Below are 20,459 nucleotides of genomic sequence, written 5' to 3'. Positions count from 1 at the left end.
GTGCCACACCAAGACTCCAACCTAACAATTGTTGTTGTTAAGTGTCATCGGGTTGGTTCCGACCCTTAGTGACCCAGCGTAGGGTTTCTGAGGAGTTGCTGGTAGCTTGAACTGCCGTCCTTGCTGTTCAACCTGACTTTGTAGTCCAGAGCATTAGCCCACAGTGCCACATCAGGACTCTGACCTAACAATAGCCTTTAAAAAAATATACCTTAGCTGAAATATTCTTCAATTTTAGTGACCTGCACAGTTTGAGATGGGTCACTGAGGCTACCTCTTAATCACAACTTGGCTGTTTTCCTTTCTTTCTGAGTTCCTTCTTTGTTTTGAATTGAGAAATGGTTCTTTCTAACTTGGTCTTTTCCTTTCCAAATATTGGTATCTTTAAAAGAGACAGTGAAGACCAGCAGGTATCAGTAGATGGGTTCTATAAAAGCAATAACATATTTGAGAGCATATGCTAAAATTGTTGTTGTCATTGTTAGCTGCTGTCAAGTTGGTTCCCACTCAGAGTGACCCTGTGTACAATAGAACAAAACACTGCCCAGTCTTGAACTTTATTTACAATTGTTACATTTGAGCCCTTTGCTGCTGCCATTGTTTCAGCTCTTTTCCTTGGAGATCTCCCTCTTTTTCGCTGACCCTCCACTTTACCAAGCATGATGTCCTTCTTCAGTGAGCGGTCCTCCTGATAATATGTCTGAAGTATGAGAGGTGAAGTCTTGCCATCCTGGTTTCTAAGAAGCATTCTGGCTGCACTTCTAAAACAGATGTGTTTGCTTTTTTAGCAGTATATGATACTTTTAATATTCTTCTCTAACACCATAATTCAAATGCATTGATTCTTCCTTATTCATTGTTCAACTTGCACATGCATGTGAGACTATTAAAACTAGCATGGTTTGGGGTTGTTGTTGTTGTGAAGTGCAGTCGAGTCAATTCTGACCCATAGTGACCCTGTATAGGGTTTCCGAGGAGCAGCTGGTGAGCTTGAACTGCCGATCTTGCAGTTCAAACAGCTTTGCAGTCTGGCGCATTATCCCACAGCGCCACACCAGGACACCTTAATCTTTAAACTGATGTCTTTGCTCTTTAATACTTTCAAGAGGTCTTTTGCAGAAGATTTACCTAATTGCAATTAAGTCGTTTGGTTTCTGGACTGCTGCTTCCATGAGTGTTGACTGTGGATCCAAGCAAAATGCAGTCTTTGACAGTGTCAGTCTTGTTTCGGTTTATTATGATGTTATTTATTGTTCCAGTGGTGAGGATTTTTGTTTTCTTTACATTTACGTGCTATCCGTACTGAAGGCTATAGTCTTTGATCTTCAATGGCAAGTATTTTAAGTCCTCTTCAGTTCCAGCAAGCAAGGTTGTCTCATCTGCATATCCCAGGTTGTTAATGAGTCTTTCTCCAAACCTGATGCCCATTCTTCTTCATATAATCCAGCTACTTGGATTATTTGCTCAGCATACAGATTGAATAAATATGTTAAAAGGATACAGCCCTGTCACACACCTTTCCTAATTTTAAGCCATTCAGCATCCCCTTGTTCTGTTCGGATGACTGCCTCTTGGCCTATGTTCAGGTTCCTCATGTGCACAATTAAGTGCTCTAGAATATACATTCTTATCAGAATGTTTGTTATCCATAGTGTGTTATTATCCACACAGTTGAAATCCTTTGCATAGTCAATAAAACACAAATAAACATCTTTCTGGGAGCACAGTGGCTACATACTATAAGCACTGGACTGCGAATCACAAGGTCCTCAGTTTGAGCCAACTACTCCACAGAAGAAAGATGAGGCTTTCTGCTCCCGCAAAGATTTAAAGCTTCTGAAACCCTTTACAGGGTCGCTATGAATTGGAACTGTCTCAATGACACTTAACAACAAACATCTTTCTGGTAGTCTCTGCTTCCTGTCAAGATCCTTCTGACATCAGAAATGACATCCGTAGTTCCACATCCTTTTCTGAATCTGCCTTGAATTTCTGGCAGGTCCCAGTTGATGTACTGTTGCAACTGTTTTGAATTATCTTCAGTAAAATTTTACTTTCATGTGATATTAGTGATGTGGTTTGATGTTTTCCATTTGGAGTGGGCACAAATATGGAACTTTTCCAATCTGTTGGCTAGGTAGCTGTCTTTCAAATTTCCTGACATACTTGAGTGAGTGCCTCCAATGTTGTATCAGCTTGCTGAAATAGATCAGTTTGTATTAGGTCAATTCCTGGAGGCTTGTTTTTTGCCAGTGTCTTCAGTGCAGCTTGAACTTCTTCCTTTAGTATCGTGGCTCTTGATCATATGCTACCTCTTGAAATGGTTGAACACTGACCATTTCTTTTAGGTACAGTGACTTTCTGAATTCTTTCCATTTTCTTTTGATGCTTTCTGCATTTAATACTTGCCATAGAATCCTTTAATATTTCAAGTTAAGACTTGAATTTGTTCTTCAGTTCTTTCAGCTTAAGAACTGCAGAGTGTGTTCTTTCCTCTTGGTTTTCTAACTGTAGGTCTTTGCACATTTCATTTTAATACTCAACTTTGTTTCTCATGCTGACCTTTGACATTTTCTGCTCAGTTCTTTTACTTCCTCATTCTTCCATTTGTTTGAGCTTATTTATGCTCAAAAGCAAGTTTCAAAGACTCTTCTGACATCCATTTTGGTATTTTATTTCTTTCCTGTTTAATGACCTTTTGCTTTCTTGCTGTATGATGTTCTTGGTTCCATCTCACAAATCTTCTGGTCTTTGGTCATTAGTGTCTAATGCACCAAATCTGCTCTTGAGATGGCCTTAAATTCAGATGGGCTATATATATTCAAGATCATATTTTAGCTCTTGTGGACTTGCTTAAATTTTTACCAGCTTCAGCCTGAATCTGTACATGAACTTGTATAGGATCTGTTCCACAGTCTGCTACTAGTCTTGTTTTGACGGATGATACTGAGCTTCTCCATCCACTTTTCTCATAGATATAGTTAACTTGATTCCTGTGTATACCATTTGGTGAGGTTTATGGATATAGTTGCTTTTTAGGTCATTTAAAAAAGGTATTTGCAAAGAATAAGTTATTGGTCTTGCAAAATTGTAATCATGTGATCTCCAGCATCACTGTTATCACCAAGGCCATATTTTCCAACTACTGATCCGTTCTCTTTCTTTCCAGCTTTCACATTACAGTCACCAGTAATTATCAATGCATTTTGATCAATTTCTGACTGAAGAAGTTGATAGAATGTTTCATTTTCATCACTGGCTTTAGTGGTTGGTATATAAATTAGAATCATAGTGGCATTAACTAGTCTTCATTGTGATATGGATGTTATCCTATTACAGACAACATTGTACTTCAAAATAGATTTGGAATGCTCGTTTTGTTAGTGAGTGTAACTGTAATGTCATTCATCATTCCTGACATACTTGGCGTGTGATTGTTTCATAATGGTCAATATCTGCGCATTTCAGCTCACTAATGCCTAGGATCTTGGTCTTTATGCATTCCATTTCATTTTTGACAACTCCAGTTTTCCTAGATTCATACTTTGTACATTTCATGTTCTAATTATTAATGGGTGTTTGCAGCAGTTTCTGGTCATTTTGAGCTATGCTCCATTACCAAATGAAAGCCCTAAAGCTTTACTCCATTCAAGTCATTAAGGTTCACTCTACTTTGAGGAGGCAGATCTTCCCTAGTTGTATTTAGAGTGCCTTCACACCTGAGGGGTTCATCTTCCAGTACTGTGAATAATACACTGGTACTATTCACAGTGTTTTCATCTTCCAGCACTAGATCTATGTTCCCCTGCTATTCATAAGGTTTTCAGTGGATAACCATTCAGAAACATTCTTCCTCTCCTTTTTCCTAGTCTGTTGTAGTGTGGAAGATGCACTGAAGTCTCCATCGTGGGTGACTCTGCTGATTTAAAATACAGGTGGTATCGCTTCCATCACCACAGCAACACACAAGCCATCACAGTGTGATAGATTGACAGATAAGTGGGGTTTTGTTGTTGTTGTTGTTTCAAGTGCCGTCAAGTCGATTCTGACCCATAGTGACCCTGTATAGGGTTTCCAAGGAGCAGCTGGTGAGCTTGAACCACTGACCTTGCAGTTCAAATGACTTTGCAGTCTGATGCATTAGCCCACAGCACCACACCTGGACTCCAGATGAGTGGTAGTATGCTAAAATTGTGCTTCTAAATTGAGTTTCCCAATGTATGCATTTTGGAAAAATGTTTGAAGTAGTATATCTTGTTCCAGGTGTTAATAAACTATGCTTCTGCAAATGGTGTAGAAACACATTTAGAAGTGACTAATGCATCTGTTGTTGGCAGTATGTGAATTACTAGAGGCATCTGTGGAGCAGCTTCATAGATAGTTGCACTTGGCTAGAACCGAGGAGATTGGGAGGCCCTGGGCCATAAAGATTTAGTAGAAAGCAAAATGGGCTGTATTCTTCAACATGGTAGGTGGGACTGTAAATTGGTGCTGCTTCTACAGGGGGATGGCTAAGTAAACTTCTACTGTCTGCAACAATGACAGTGAGGTAAATTTGTGTAAGCTGGGATGAAAAGTTTGCAAAATGTATTATTGAGTGAAAAAAGAAGTTGCAGGATGATGTTACTATATGTAAGTGGCGTTGAGTTGGTTTTGGCTCATAGTGACTGTATATATGGTTTCCAAGGTGCAGCTGGCTGGCAAGTTGGAACTGTCAGCCTTGCCATTCAAATCAGCCTTGCCATTCAGTGCTTATCCGATAGTGCCACACAACACTCCCATTTAAAAAAAAAAAATGGGAATCTGTCTGTCTGTCTGTCTGTCTATCTATCTATCATCTATCTATCTACTTTTCATCTATCTCTCTATCTCTCTATATATGGATGTTGTTGTTGTTAATTGCTGTTGAGTCAGTTCCAACTCAAAGCGTCCCTCTATAGGGTTTCCAAGGAACCGATGGAGTGTTTGAACAGCCAACCTTGTGGTTTGCAGTCCAGTGCTGAGCCACAGCACCATACCGGAAGTCCCTATATGGATATAACTCGTCTCTCAAAAAAGAAAGAAAAGCAGCAGCAATCAAAAGAACCCTGACAGCTGCTGCCCGTTCTGAATCATGGCAGTGCCAGGTGGGCAGGTGGAGCTGAGCTTCACAGGGTTTCAAAGCTGTGACCTTTTGGAAACAGATTCCCAGGCCTTTCATTTATCAAACGGAACCACAACATTCTTCTGTTAACAGCAGAACCCTTCTTTCACTGACCACCGTAAGGGACAACAGTTTGCCAGAACGTTCCAGGGAATGCTGATAGACACAGGTGTCTTCCAAGATGGAAATTAAGTTGGTTTTTGATTCCAGGTTTATTCTGAATCTTCTTGGCACTGTTAAGTTTTGTGTCATTTGTAATGGTATGTGATGGAATTCAGAATGCCTAATTGCCCATTGATGAGGTAAACTAAGGCAGTCAGAATATGGTTGGGTGGGTTGGAGGTGAGAGTCAGCTTGGAGCAGAAGAAGAGCTTGAGGTCAGGAGTCTGCTGGCTTTGTGCTGGTCAGCCAGCAGTGTGGCTGGTTGATTGCCTAACCCACATTCAGATCTGAAGGATAAAGTTTTCTTGTTTAAAACTGGGAGCAAAACTAGAAATTTGGTCTTTACCTAAAAGGGAGGATTTGATGAGAGTGACAAAGCTGACCAAAGGCAACTAAGGGGGAAATCAGGAAATCCCCTCTGCCTGTGGGTCAAGGGGAAAGGCTGGCTTCATTGGTGAAAAAGTTACTGGGGACTGGAGCATGACCTCTCGCTCCTTCATTAAACTTTATTCTTACTTTTATTAAGTACAAACCTTCTTATTAAAAATATGGATGTGCAAATTAGGGCACTTCATAATGAGTCTTTGCAGATGAAGAGTGAGAGTAGCTGGTTCCTTTAGTTAAGAGAAGAGCCTGGGGGACCCGCATTGGGGTCAGTGTTTTCATAGCTGCCCCTGTGAGTCCTGGTGTGGCACGGTAGGATAAGCACTGGACTGCTAATTGCAAGGTTGGAAGTTCAAACCCACCAGCTGTTCCTCAGAAACCCTATACAGGGTTGCTATGAATTAGAACTGACTAGACGGCACTTTACAACAAATGATCAAAGAAGGAGCTCTGGTGATACGCTGATTAAGTGCTGGACTGCTAATCAGAAGTGTAGCAGCTTGATCCCTTTTCTCTAGTGGCTCCATGGGAGAAAAGGCCTAAGGTTCTGTTCCTTTAAAGTAAACAGAGTGGGAAACCCTATGGGGCAGGTTTACTCTGTCTTAGTCCTGGTGTGGCGCTGTGGGTTAATGCGCCAGACTGCAAAGCCATTTGAACTGCAAGGTCGGCGGTTCAAACTCACCAGCTGCTCTTCGGAAACCCTATATAGGGTTACTATGTGTCGGAATCGACTTGACGGCCCTTAACAAAAACATCATAGTGTCTCTTTATGTCAGAATTGACTCAAAGTCACATAACCATGGAGACCAAAGAAAGGAGTCCTTGGTGGTGGTGGTGGTGGTTGTGATGTGCCGGAGTCATTGGGAGTGCAAATGGTTAAGAGCTTGGCTGCTTCAGTTCCCCCACAGGTGCTTCAGAAGAAAGACATGGTAATCTGCTTCTGAATGATCATGACTTTGTTACAGTGGCGCTGTGGCTTAATGCGCCAGAATGCAAAGCCATTCAAACTGCAAGGTTGGCGATTCAAGTTCACCAGCTGCTCCTCACAAATCTTATATAGGGTCACTATGGGTCAGAACCGACTCAACAGTACTTAGCAACAACAACAATGGAGCCTAGTTCCTCTCTGAAACACATGAGATCACCATGAATTGGCAATTGGTGTGATCAAAGAGGGAGCACGGAAATCCCTAACTAGTCATTCAAGAAGTTGTATGTTTTCTTGGTTATATATCTGCAATCAAAAAGAGCATAAGAGTGAAAGCAAGATTTATGGCCACATCCATTGTCATTTGCAGAGGACACGCTTGAGACAAGTTGCTTTATTTTTTTGCCTGGATGTTTACTTAATATGCATCTTTTTGTTTTACATTTCCCATCCCCAGATCAGCAACTTCTTGTTTTTCGTTTTGCCGCCCATCTGCATGTGCTTGTTTCGGCAGTATGCAACCTGCTTCAACAGTGGCATCTACTTAATATGGACTCTTTTGGTTGTAGTGGGTAAGTGAATCCATGTGGGAGCCTGGCCTGAAAGGGAGGCAATGGGATTTCCACATACTTCCTCTCCCCTGTGAACATTATGTTTTATAAGCCAAAGTTTTTCTGACGTCTTAGCAAAGTTTTTTTTTTTTCCAGTTTGTTTGGCACCAAAGAAGGACTCTGTTGACAACAGGTTTGGCTGCAGTTATCAATTAATTGCATTTGAGAATTAATTTTTGTAATTGCTCCTGGTGTGGCGTCAGTGCCATTTTCTGAGAAAGCCATGTGAAACAATTGAACTCCGGTGAAACAATAGTTTCTCATGGACTTAAAAAACAAAACAAAAAGTTCTAGATGCTTGATCCTTCATTGTTCTGTGAAATACTTGTGTAATCTCCATTTCCTCCTGGTTGGGAATTCTCAACAGTGAAAGAATTTGTCTGTTATTTACTGCCTGCTTACATGAAGGTTCAGTGGATAGAGACAATGTGTTTTTAACTGTGGGCTTTATGCAAGTGCTGATGTGCTGATATTTGGGTCCTACTGGCAAGTGTCTTTCTAGACTTGGAGTCTGCTTGCCTGGTTGGCGTGAGTTTCCTCCTTCAGTTTCTCTTTTCAGGGAAAGAGTAATCTGGTGATTGTGAAAGCAGTAGGTGGAAGGGCTACCCTTAAGCGCTGCATTCAATTTGTGATTCTCTTCTTTTATGGTGACCTTCTGTATTGGTTTGTAATTGATTCTAGGAATTGGATCTGTCTATTTCCATGCAACCCTCAGTTTCCTGGGTCAAATGCTTGATGAACTTGCAATTCTATGGGTTCTGATGTGTGCTCTGGCCATGTGGTTCCCCAGGAGGTATCTACCGAAGGTCTTTCGGAATGACAGGTAAGCTTCTGCTAAATCTATGTGCATTTACCAGTGAGGCTATTACCTGATACAACAATGTATATGTGAAGAAAAACAACAGTAATTTATCCCAGCCTTATAATGAAACTCTCATATACTTCTTTAGTATTCATTGATTGGTTATGATCTGACAGTGTAAATGAATTGACAGATTAAAAAAAAAAAAAAAAGACTTCAAATATGCTTGGAGAATCCCCCAAATATCTCCTTTATTTGATATGAAGAAGAGCAGAAAGGTTTGCAGTAGGGGACAAATTGTTGAATGGTAGCTTAAGGACCTTGATTTTCTGTTAGAACATTTTCTTGAGTCTAATCCAACTGCACTAGTTTGTATTTCTAAAGGAGAATCCACACTGGGGAATTGGTTCTTGGAGTTATAGATGTTTTCATTTTCAAATTGCATAGAAAATTACTTCTGATGATACACAGATACACACACACACACACACACACACGTGTACACACTCTTCTAAGCGAGGAATTCCAGCATTTCAGGAAGGAACTCAGGAGTATTTTGAACACGTACTGTTTACTGTGCACTGATCTGTGTTAGCTGCCGTCTCATTGGTCCCGACTCCTGGCAACCTTACGGATAACAGAACAGAGTGCGGGTGGATCCTGTACCTTCTTCCTGGTCTTGGGATGTTTGGAATGAATGTATCTAAGCTCTGGGATATAGCAATAAACAAAAGTAGAGTCTGCCTCCAATGAGCTCACGCTGAAGTCAGGGAAATGACAATTCAACAAACATATAAATAATAAAATGTTAGGGAGTGATAAGCACTGTGATTTTAAAAACAACAACAATGAAGCAGGTAAGGGGTAGTGGTGACTTGAGGTGTTGATTTCAAGAGTTTGGTCAGGGCAGACCTTTCTGAGGAGAAGACATTTGAACAGAAATCTGAATGAATAGACACTGGTACCCCAATTCCAGGCTCTGGAAGTTTCTAAAACTATACATTACAAAAATGATCTCATACAGTATTTGTGCTTTTGTAACTGATTAATTTCACTCAGCAAGGAGCTCTGGTAGCGTAGTGGTTTATGAGTCAGGGTGCTAACCTTAAGTTTGGCAGTTTGAAACTACCAGGTGTTCTGTTGTAGAAAGATAGGGCTTTGCTCTGATACAGATTTACAGCCTCTAAAACCCTATGCAGGGTTGCTATGAGTTGGAACTGACTCAATGGCACCAGTTTTTACCACCACCACTGATTTTACTCAGCATAATGTCCTCCAGGTTCATCCATGTTATGAGGTGTTTCACAGGTTCATTGTAATTCTTAAAGGCTGAATAATATTGGTTAATAGTGTATGTACCAGAGTTTGTTTATCTCTTCTTCCGTTGATGGGCACTTAGGCTGTCTACATCTTTTTGCTATTGTGAATAGTGTTGCATTGAATATCAGTTTGCATATATCTACTTGTTTCCTGGCTCATATTTCTTGTGACTGTATACCAAATAGATGGATTGCTGAGTCAATTTATTTCTATTTCCAACTTTTTGAGGAGTACCATATCATTTTCCAGAGAGGTTGAATCATTTTACAGTCCCACCAACAATGTAGGAGGGTCCCAGACTCTCCACACCGTTACCAGCATTTGCAGTTTTCTAGTTTTTGAACTTTGCTGTTAAGAGCATTATGCTTTTTAACAATAGAAGCTTAAAAGTCTAAATAGGAACCTGTTGTTGTTGATAGGTGTCATCAAGTTGGTACCGACTCATAGTGACCTTATGCACAACAGAATGAAACACTGCCCATTCTTGGGCCAACCTCACAATTGTGGCCACGCTTGAACCCACTGATACTGCCACTGTGCCACTCCATCTCACTGGGGGTCTTCCTCTTTTTCTCTGACCCTCCACCTTACTAAACATGATATCCTTTTCCAGAGACTGGTCCCTCCTGACAATATGTCCGAAGTATGAGAGACAAAGCTTGGCCATCTTGGCCTCCAAGGAGCACTGTGGCTGCACTTCTTCCAAAACAGATCTGCTTGTTTTTTTGGCAACCCATGACACTTTCAGTATTCTCCTCCAACACTGTAACTCAAAAGCATCAATTCTTCTACGGTCTTCCTTATTCACTGCCCAGCTTTCACATGCATATAAGGTTATTGAAAATACCATGGCTTGGGTCAGGTGCACCTTAGTCCTCAAACTGACATTTTTGCTCTTCAACACTTTAAAGAGGTCTTGTGCAGCAGATTTGCCTAATGTAGTACATTGTTTGATTTCTTGATTGCTGCTTCTATGAGTGTTGATTGTTAATCCAAGAAAATTGAAGTCCTTGACAACTTCAATCTTTTCTCCATTGATAAGATTGTTGTTGTTTGGTCCAGTGGTGAGAATTTTTGTTTTCTTTACATTGAGATGCAATCCATACTGAAGGCTGTGCTCTTTGATTTTCATCAGTAAATATTTTAAGTCCTCTTCACTTTTAGCAAGCAAGTTTGTATCATCTGCGTATCGTGGGTTGTTAATAAGTCTTCCTCCAATCCTGATGCCATGTTTTTCTTCATATAAGCCAGCTTCTTGAATTATTTGCTCAGCATACAGGCTGAATAAGTATGGTGAAAAAATACAACCCTTTCGCACACCTTTCTTAATTTGAAAACATTCAGTATTCCCATGTTCTGTTTGAACAACTGCTTCTTGGTCCATGTACAGATTCCTCATGAGCACAATTAAGTGTTCTGGAATACTCATACTTTGCAATGTTTCATAGCTTGTTATGATCCACACAATCGAAAGCCTTTACATAGTCAGTAAAGCACAGGTAAACATCTTTCTGGTATTCTCTGCTTTCAGCCAAGATCCATATGACATCAGCAATGATATCCTTCATTCCACGTCCTTTTCTGAATCCAGCTCGAACCTTTGGAAGTTCTCTGTCAATGTATGGTTGCAGCTGTTTCTGTATTACCTTTGGTAAAACTTTACTTGCATGGGATATCAAAGATATTGTCTGATTTCCGTATTCTGCTGGGTCACCTCTCTTTGGAATGGGCACAAATATGGATCTCTTCCAATCAGTAGGCCAGATAGTTGTCTTCCAAATTTATTGGCATAGATGAGTGAGTGCCTCCAGTGCCACCTCAGTTTCTTGAAAGATTTCATCAATTTTATTCCATCAATTCCTTGTGCCTTGTTCTTTGCCAGTTCCTTCAATGCACCTTGGACTTTTTCCTTCCATATCATTGGCTCTTGATCATATGCTATTTCTTGGACTGGTTGAACATGAACCATTTCCTTTTGGTACAGTTATTCTGTGTATTCCTTCCATCTTCTTTGGAGGCTTTCTACATCATTCAATAATTTGCTCAGAGAATCCTTTAATAATGAAAGTCAAGGCTTGAATTTTTTCTTCAGTTCCCCCAGCTTGAGAAATGCTGAGCATGTTCTTTCCTATTGGTTTTCTGACTCCAGCTCTTTGCACATTTTGTTGTAATATTTGACCTTGTCTCTCAAGCTGATGTTTGAAATTTTCTGTTCAGCTCTTGGACCTCCTCAATTTTTCCATTTGCTTTAGCATCTCTATGCCACCACTCGTCTGTTCAGTTTGTCATATGTGGTGGCTTGTGAGTTCCTGTGATTCTGGAAGCTAGGTCACGGGTATTTTAAATACCAGCAGGGTCACCCATGGTGGATAGGTTTCAAATGAGCTTCCAGGAGAAGGAAAGATGAACTACTTCCGAATATTTAGTCACTGAAAACCTTATGAATAGCAGAGAATAGGAACCTTAAGGGCAGTGAGTTTGTGTTAATGGGAAAGGAACATCTCAGAAAAGGAGGACAAGAATGGTTGCAGAACTCAGAGAGTGTGATCAATGTCACTAAATTGTACATGTAGAAACGATTGAATTGGTCTATGTTTCGTTGTATATATTCTGTTTTTTATTCAGCAGATCATTTTAATGATTTCAATACCCTTCATGTACCCTTAGTCAACAGTATTTACCTCTATTACTATTTTTTTCTTGATGTACACATTATAAATACATATTTGTTTCAATGTCTGAAGGGCATATTTTGCAAGCCAGCCTCCTGCCTTCAGGCATACTGTTTTTCTCAGTCCATGCCATGCATATTAATAACAATAAAATAAATAAAATTTAGGAAGAAAAAAGGGGAGTATAAGACTTAAAAAATGTAGGGAAACCAAAGTAGTACAGAGGTATGCCAATCCCTTAATAAAAAAGATTAATATCTAGTTATTTTTCTAGGGGAAAAAAAAGTTATGTGTGAAGACCAGAGCAAGACAGAGAACTCGCCCAATTGTGCCCACACAGGCATGTGTGAGCTCGCTGTTCCCAATGGAAGTGGAGAAGAGGGCATTTTTGATATTAGACCAGATACCCAGTTGTCTATTTTTTGTGGGGGCGTTGGGTGGAAGGCTTCCTCAATGGAGGAAGTAGGCTTTAAAAGGTGGCCAGGCGGGTTTGGGCAGTTCCCAGCTTCCAGGCTGGTGTTTTCTGGTTCAGCTTCAAGAGAACGACAGGGATGTTCAGAGAGTCTTGTTAAGTGGGAGAGGGTTAGAAAGGGTTAGGGTTAGGGATGGGGAGGTGGAGGTCTAGGCCATGAGCAGGATCTTGGGATGGTTTTACTGGCTGGGGCTTTTTGATTGCTTTTCCTCTTAAGTCACGTGCAGGATTGGGTAGTGTCTCGATCTGGTGTACGTAGTCACCGTGAGTTGGATGGACTCAGAAGCACCTAACAACAATAAGTTCTCCAACAACAACAATAAATGGGAATCATAGAACAACAACAAGGCGTCCAACAGTTAACCTGTCCTGTCTCTGAGCCTGGTGTGCTTCAGACAAGAGCTGAGATCTGATCTGTCAAGTCCTGGCATCAAATTGAGAATCGAAGCAACAGGAACATTTATTGTTTGTGGCACTTTAGAGACCTGGGTTGAAATTCCAAGTGATAGTTTTTAATGTGTTCATTATTTTTCTTTTCTTGTTTCTTAGAGGTGGAAATTGGGGAATATTGTTAGGAGCAGGAGAGAAGAAAATGGGCCAAGGGCTTTACTGAATAAAGCTTACCAGCTTTAATAATGAAAAGGTATTGTGAGGAGATTTGGTAGTGTAGTGGTTATGAATTGGGCTACGAACCGCAAGGTCAGCAGTTCAAAACTATCAGCTGTGGTCTGCGGGAGAAAGATGACGCTTTCTGCTCCCGTAAAGATTTACAGCCTCGGCAACCCTGTACAGGGTCATTATGGGTCGGACCCGACTCCACGGCACATAACAATAACAACAACATTGTGAGGTCAAGCTGTCTGGGATCTTTGGGGCTGTTCTACCTCCCCCCAGCACCCTGCAGTGTTTCTGGGGGTGGGGTTGAGGGTGGGGTTGGGAGAAGACAGGGCACGGGGGTGGGGGTGGGGGAACATGACTTTGTCTTTAGTATTAAGCAGCAGGTTAATCCTCATCACTACCAGTGATGTGAGCAGTTTTTTCCTAGAATTTCTGGGAATCATGTATGTATTGAAAAAGAGACGGGGCATTGAACTTTTGAATGAATAAAGAAACTGCGGTGCATGTTATAGGAATAATTGTTGATGTTAAGGGTTATTGAGTCAGTTCTGACTTTTGCCAACCCTATATAGGGTTTTAGAGGCTTTTAAATCTTTATAGGAACAGAAAACCTCATCTTTTTCCTGAGGAGTGGCTGGTGGGCTTGAACCACTGACCTTATGGTTCCTAGTCCAGTACTTATCCTGTGGAGCCACATGGGGAAAATAGTCCACTGTAAATAAGGATTTAACCTCTATTTGCACATCTTGAATTTCTGAGTGATGAGTTTGGCAAGAAGGTCAGACCCCTTTGTGGGGGCTTCACTGCTAGAATGTGGGGAGGGGGTATCTCTGCATTGGAAGTGGTCAGATCAAGGATTCGGATCAAAACCTGAGCACCAAAACAGGGTGTCTGGTTTAACTGCCTGAATTGACCAGATAATTAGCATATGTGTCTCTTATTTTTGTGATTTAGACTTTGCTGATGTGTCCCTGAGAACATAGTCATTCCAGTATGAGACTTCCAGAGAAGAGATAGTAGACTGTAGGAGCTAACTGACTTTGGATCCAACAGGCCGATTGAATACCAATCATACTTTTTTTTTTCCACCCTTGAAGTTCTGGGACCTCATTTTGCTTATCTGTGAAATGGGTATAATAAAATTCTACCTCATGGGATTAGCAATAAATGGGAATCATATAAAGTGTACATGGTACATAGTGAGGATGCAATAAGTGCTAGCAGATGGTATGATTCGTTCATGTGGGTATTTTGAACATAAAAACATCTAGAACAGTAGGAAAATGAGTAATATTCATTATATAGCTAGATTTGTAAGTTTCTAAAAAAGGGCTTTTGTTTGTTTGTTTGCTTACCTAGGATGTCTTAACAATCCCTGGGACACGCTCTCAGCTGCTGATGGTTACTAGTATTTTTAGATGCTTTTGTTTTGAGAAAATAGAATAGCAAAGACTATTTATCCTGCTGTACTTTGTTGATTTGCCTCTACAAAAACTGGGGTAAGCTCTTACTTTATAAGCATTTTGCTTTTTTGGGTGTTATCTAGCATTTCTACTACAAAACTACCACAAGTGGCTTGGTTTAATAAACAGAAATGTATTTCCTGAGTTAGAAGAGACTAGAAATCGGCACTGGCTCTCGGAGAAGAGTTCTCTGTGTCAGCTCTCGGGGACGTCCTGGTCTCTTCAGCTTCCATGATCCTGATGTTGTGTACCATCGGTCACTTCTCCTCTCTGATGGCTGGCTTGCTTGTTTAAACTTTTATATCTCAAAAGAGATTGATTTGAGACACATTATCTACTAACACTGTCTCATTAAGATAGCAGACAAAGCCTCTTCCCAAATTCTGCAGGGTTTTAGGATTTACAACATGCATGTAAGTGCTGAGTAGTGCATGAAATCTGAGTATAAGGGAGCAAGTTCGGATCTGCCCATCTTGGTCTCACGTGAGCTTATTGGATGACTTGGGATCGGAATCTTAGATTCTCTGGGGCTTAGTTCCTTATTCATAAAATGATGGGGTTAGACTTGCTCTCTAGGACCAAATCCTAGAGAACTGTGAACATCTTGATCTCAGTAGGTTATGTTGTCATCCCTAAGGGTCATTGAAAGGGGTAGATTTTGACCAGGGACATTTCCATCTCTTAAGGGACATCTGGGAAATTTGTGGACATGTTTTTTAGTGTTACAGTGATGAGAGGTTTTATCCTCCTTAAATGCCGTTTAATTTCAAGAGTTGTTGTTATGTGCCATGGAGTTGGTTCTGACTCATAGCAACCCTGTACAGGGTTTCCGAGGCTGTAAATCTTTACAGGAGCAGAAAGCCTCATCTTTCTCCCGCGGAACAGCTGGTAGTTTCAAACTGCTGACCTTAAGGTTGGTGGCCCGATTCGTAACCACTATGTTACCAGAGCTCCTTAATTTCAAGAGTATAAAAAGTATATTACCAAATAATTGCTATAAAAAGGGGAATATAGTCTGAGATGGTGGAAAATCATGGCTTTAAAAGGTAGTTCATGATACATCAGTAGCGGCTGTATTAGAATAATATGATGACAGTGGATTGCGTTGCTAGTTTTTGGCTTGGAGAACAAAGGAAGAAGGGGCCCTGAAGGTCCCCTGAGTTCATGCTCCAGTACAAAACCCTAATGTGCTGGAAAGTTGACAAACAGGATCAGTAGGGTAACCTGCCATTGTTTAGAGAGCACCCTGTCAGGTCCCTTCTTCCTGGATATTTCGAGCTCTCGTTTGTAGCGAGAGATTCTGGTGCTTGAGCGGGCCACGTGACCGCTGTTTACTTCTGTTGATTGCAGAATTGTGTGTTCACAGGACATCCTCCTGGCAAAGACGCCTGTCACAAGCACGTTCCTCCACGCCCTCCAGAGCCAATCCAGGGAGGTGGCTGTGGACGGACTCCTTAAAGCAGGCAGGTTTCATCCCACTTGGCATCTTTAACTGTTTGGCAGGACTGTACGGGAGCTGTTGATGATCACACCGCCAGCTCTGGCCGATGCTCTCTGAGAAAGGGATATTGTTACCAAGTGCTGGCGAGTTGGTCCAGACTCTCCAGATGGTTTTCAAGGCAGATCACTGGGATGGCTTCTGAGACACCTTGAGGTGCTTCAAACTACCCACCTTTTGGCTAGTAGTTGAATGCTTATCCAGAGACTCCACCAATAATAATAATAATGATATTTAAAGTAACATTTGGGGACCGGTGGTTGTGAGATAAGCACTGGACTATGTGCCACATAGTCAGCAGTTCAAGTCCACCAGCTACTCAGTGGGAGAAAGATGAGGCTTTCTGCTCTAGCAAAGATTTACAGACTTGGATGATGGTGGTGTGCAGTGGAGTCAGTTCTGACTCCTAGCGACCCTACATGGAGTGTGTGAGGCTGTAAGTCTATGAGGGCAGAAAAACCTCGTCTTTTTCCCATGGAATGGCTGGTAGTTTCTAACTGCTCACCTTGAGGTTAGCAGCTTGACTTGTAATCACTACAATTCCAGAGCTCTTTTGGAAACTCCATACATGGTTCCTATGAGTTGGAACTGACTCAACAACTTAAGAACAACACAGCAAAGTAACATTTTTTCTGAAAATGATAGTAGTATAATAGTAATAATGAAATTTATTGGTGCATAACCTGAGTCCTTGGGTAGTGAAAATGGTTAAACACTTGACTACTAACCAAAAGGTTGGCATTCAAACCCACTCAGAAGTACCTTTAACACTTGCCTTCAGTTTGTCTTTCTATTGTGGCTTGCATGTTGCTGTGATTCTGGAAGCTATGTCACGGGTATCTTAAATACCAGCAGGGTCACCCATGGTATATAGGTTTCAGATGACCCTCCAAATTAAGATAGACTGGGAAGGAGAGACAGATTATTTTAGAATACTTAATCACTGAAAACCATATGAATAGCAGTGGAACACTGTCAACACCAGAATATTGAATCTTAAAACATGATGAAGAGCACCAAAATATCGTCAGATACAGTGGTGGTAAATGAGCCCCTCAGGTTGTAAGGCCCCCAAAATATGACTGGGGAAGAGCTGCCTCCTCAAAGTACAATTGATGGTGATGACGTAAATCTTTCAAGAAACTGATGGGGCACTGTAGGCACTCACTCATCCATGCCAAAAAATTTGGAAGACAACTACCTGGCCAACAAATTGTAAGAGATCCATCCATCCATATTTGTGCCCATTCCAAAGAGAGGTGACCCAGTGGAGTGCGGAAATCATCAGACAATATCATTAATATCGCATGCAAGTAAAATCTTGCTAAAGATTATTAAAAAATGGCTGCAACAGTACATTGACAAGGAACTGCCAGAGGTTCAAGCTGGATTTAAACAAAGATATGGAATTAGGGACAACATTGTTGGTGTCAGAGGATCTTAGCTGAAAGCAAAGAATATCAGAAACATGTCTACCTGTGCCTTAATGACTATGCAAAGACTTTCTATTGTGTGGATTATGAAAAACTGTGGACAACATTGCGGAGAATGAGTATTTTGGAACACTCAGTTGTGCTCATGTAGAACCTGTGTGTAGACCAAGAGGCAGTTGTTCAAACACAACAGGGGAACTGAATGGTTTAAAATTAGAAATGCAGTGCACCAGGGTTGTATTCTTTCTCCATACTTATTCAAACTGTATGCTGAACAAATAATTTGAAAAGCTGGATTTTATGAAGAAAAACATGGCATCAGGATTGGAGGAAGTCTCATTAGCAACCTACAATATGCAGATGATACAACCTTGCTTGCTGAGAGTAAAAAGGACTTAAAATACTTACTGATGAAGAACAAAGAATTGGTATGTTTTTCACCTTAATGTAAAGAAAACAAAAATCCTCACTACGGGACCAATAAATAACATCAAGATAAATGGAGAAAAGATTGAAGTTGTTGAAGACTTCATTTTGCTCTCATCAACCATCAACACGCATGGAAGCAGCAGTCAAGAAATCAGATTACGTATTGCATTAGGCATACCTGCAGCACAAGACTTCTTTAACGTGTTCAAGAGCAAAGATGTGTGTTTGAGGACTAAGGTGGGCCTTAGTATTTTCAGTAACCTCATTTGCATGTGAAAGTTGGACAATGAATAAAGAAGATCATAGAAGAATTGATGCTTTTGCGTTATGGTGTTGGAGGAGAATATTAAAAGTACCATGGACTGCTAAAAGAACAAACGAATCTGTGTTGGAAGAAGTACCGCCAGAAAACTCCTTAGAAACAGGATGACGAAACTTCATCTATCATACATATGACATGTTAAAAGAAGGGACCAGTCCCTATAGAAGGACACCATGCTTGGTAAAATGGAGGGACAGCAAAAAAAAAGGAGATCCCCAAAGAAAGAAATTGGCATAGTGGCAGCAGCAATGGGCTCAAATGTCGCAATGATTGTGATGTTGGTGCATCAGCAGTGTTTTGTTTTGTTGAGCATAGGATGGCTGAGTCTTTCCTGACTCAATGGCACCTAAGAACAACAACAGAAGTACCTTGGAAGAAAGTCCTGGCAATCTACTTCTGAACGATCACAACCATTGAAAACCCTGTGGAGCTCAGTTCTACTGTGAAATGTACGGGAGGGCCAATGAATCAAAATCGACTACAGTAATTGGTTTGGTTTTTTGGTTTGTCTGTGCCAGGCAAGCTTTCATGCTTACAAGAACATTATGAAGGCAGGATGCCTTAATTTTCAGATGGTAAACTTGAGGCTTGGAATGTTAAATTACTTACTAAAAATCCCACAGTACTAAGTGTTGGGGGCAGGAGTTGAATGCCCATCAGTCTAAACTCGTACACCTGGGTTTTTAACCACTCTGCTACCCTCTGTAGTGTGTGACAGAATCTGAAACCATTGGATGCAGCTTGGAAGTTTCTGATGTTTTTATCCAATCTAAAGAGGCCAAATGGCCTTGGCATGAGTCATAGAACCTCAACCCCACTGAAAGAGTGGCTATGGGTTCCCAGTGGCCAGGCTGCGATGGCACGTGAGGCGGAGTTGTGGGCTGTCAGCCTTTTACCTACCGAGGAGTTGAAGGATGCCTGTGAGGGTCAGGAGGAAAACCTGATTCTCCTGGGGATTGGCTGCCTGGATCCTTTTCCATATGCATGTCTTTTCTTCTGGTTGAGGTTCAGAGCTGCAGATCCTGTTCACGCCAGTCAGAAAGTTGGCAGCATGATCAATGTCTTCCTGTGCCTTGTTGATAAAAGATTTTCCTGTTCTAGATATATACTGGTATTTTGAGGGTTCAGTGCACTTTGATTTCTTTACAATGCAACTTCATTGAAATTAGTTTCCTAACTGACTTATTCCAGGGCTCTTGGCCAAAGTAAATTGTGCTAATGAGGAATAACAAAAACTTCAGGAAAATTATGTGTTCCTAAATTTAAGTCATGGATCAAGCCTTTAAGATCGTCTTGTCTTGGCTTTTCTCTTTCTAGGTAAGGAGGTAGAGTCCCAAGGGAGGAGAAGGAGCATGTCCAGGGTCACGTCCCCACTTCTGTCTCTGTCTTCCCATGACGGCTGGGAGGGCAGGTCGATTATTTTTCTAAGATTTGTCCTGTTGAAAACTTGCCAACACAAATCCTTATATGCACAGACTTGTGGGTTGTCAGCAAGCATAGACAATAGTAGAATGATTTCTTAGGTCTTTCAGTTTTGTGTTCTAGACATATGCTGTTGTTGCTAAATGCTGTTGAGTTGGTTCTGACTCATAGCGCTTCTGTATATGGTTTCCAAGGTGTGGTTGGTGGGTTTGAACCATAAATCTTGTGGATAGCAATCCAGTGCTTATCCTACAGTGCCACACTACACATATAGGACATTGGGGTTTTTTGTTTTGTTTTTATAAAGCTAGAAAGGTTTGTGTGTGTTTGTTTGTTTTTAATAGTTTTTTTGTTATAAAAGTCATATATATTGTCCAGTAATGTGGAAGTTGTCAAACTACATTGTGTAGTCCAAATGAGCTATACTGTCTGCTTTTTATTTTATTTTTTTATTTAAATGTTTTATTGTGAATTATGTGATAGTTTACATGGGAGAACATTGGTTTTACATTCATTTGATTGGATATTGTCTCATTGCCATGGTTACAATCCCCTCCATGCAATCCTTCCCCCATACATCCCAGGTCTTCAGCACACAGTCGCTCTCCCTCTTTGGATCTAAAGTCTCCAGCTGCTCCATCGCTCCACGTCAGCTCCACGTCATCATCTCTGACTCCATTTCAGGAGTCACTGCTTCTCTGGGTAGGGTCCCGGTCTCTGCTTTTCTCCCTTGACGGTCCTAGGGACTCCGTTCCTAGACTGAAAAGTTAATCACTCCCC

General features: G+C 41.0%; 1 protein-coding gene across 1 annotated transcript in view; it reads left to right on the top strand.

Moving 5' to 3' along the window:
- Positions 1–20,459, top strand: part of ACER2 (alkaline ceramidase 2) — a 37,071-nt gene that overhangs the window by 6,623 nt on the left and 9,989 nt on the right. Inside the window, exons 2-3 of the mRNA XM_006864470.1 lie at positions 7,075–7,189; positions 7,910–8,051. Of these exons, the coding sequence (XP_006864532.1) occupies positions 7,075–7,189; positions 7,910–8,051 (257 nt within the window). The remainder of the gene's footprint in view (positions 1–7,074; positions 7,190–7,909; positions 8,052–20,459) is intronic.

Source organism: Chrysochloris asiatica, unplaced genomic scaffold (assembly GCF_000296735.1).
Source record: "Chrysochloris asiatica unplaced genomic scaffold, ChrAsi1.0 scaffold00065, whole genome shotgun sequence".
NCBI lineage: Eukaryota > Metazoa > Chordata > Mammalia > Afrosoricida > Chrysochloridae > Chrysochloris > Chrysochloris asiatica.
The sequence above is the reverse complement of the archived record's forward strand: the minus strand, read 5'-3'. Positions and strand labels throughout refer to the sequence as shown.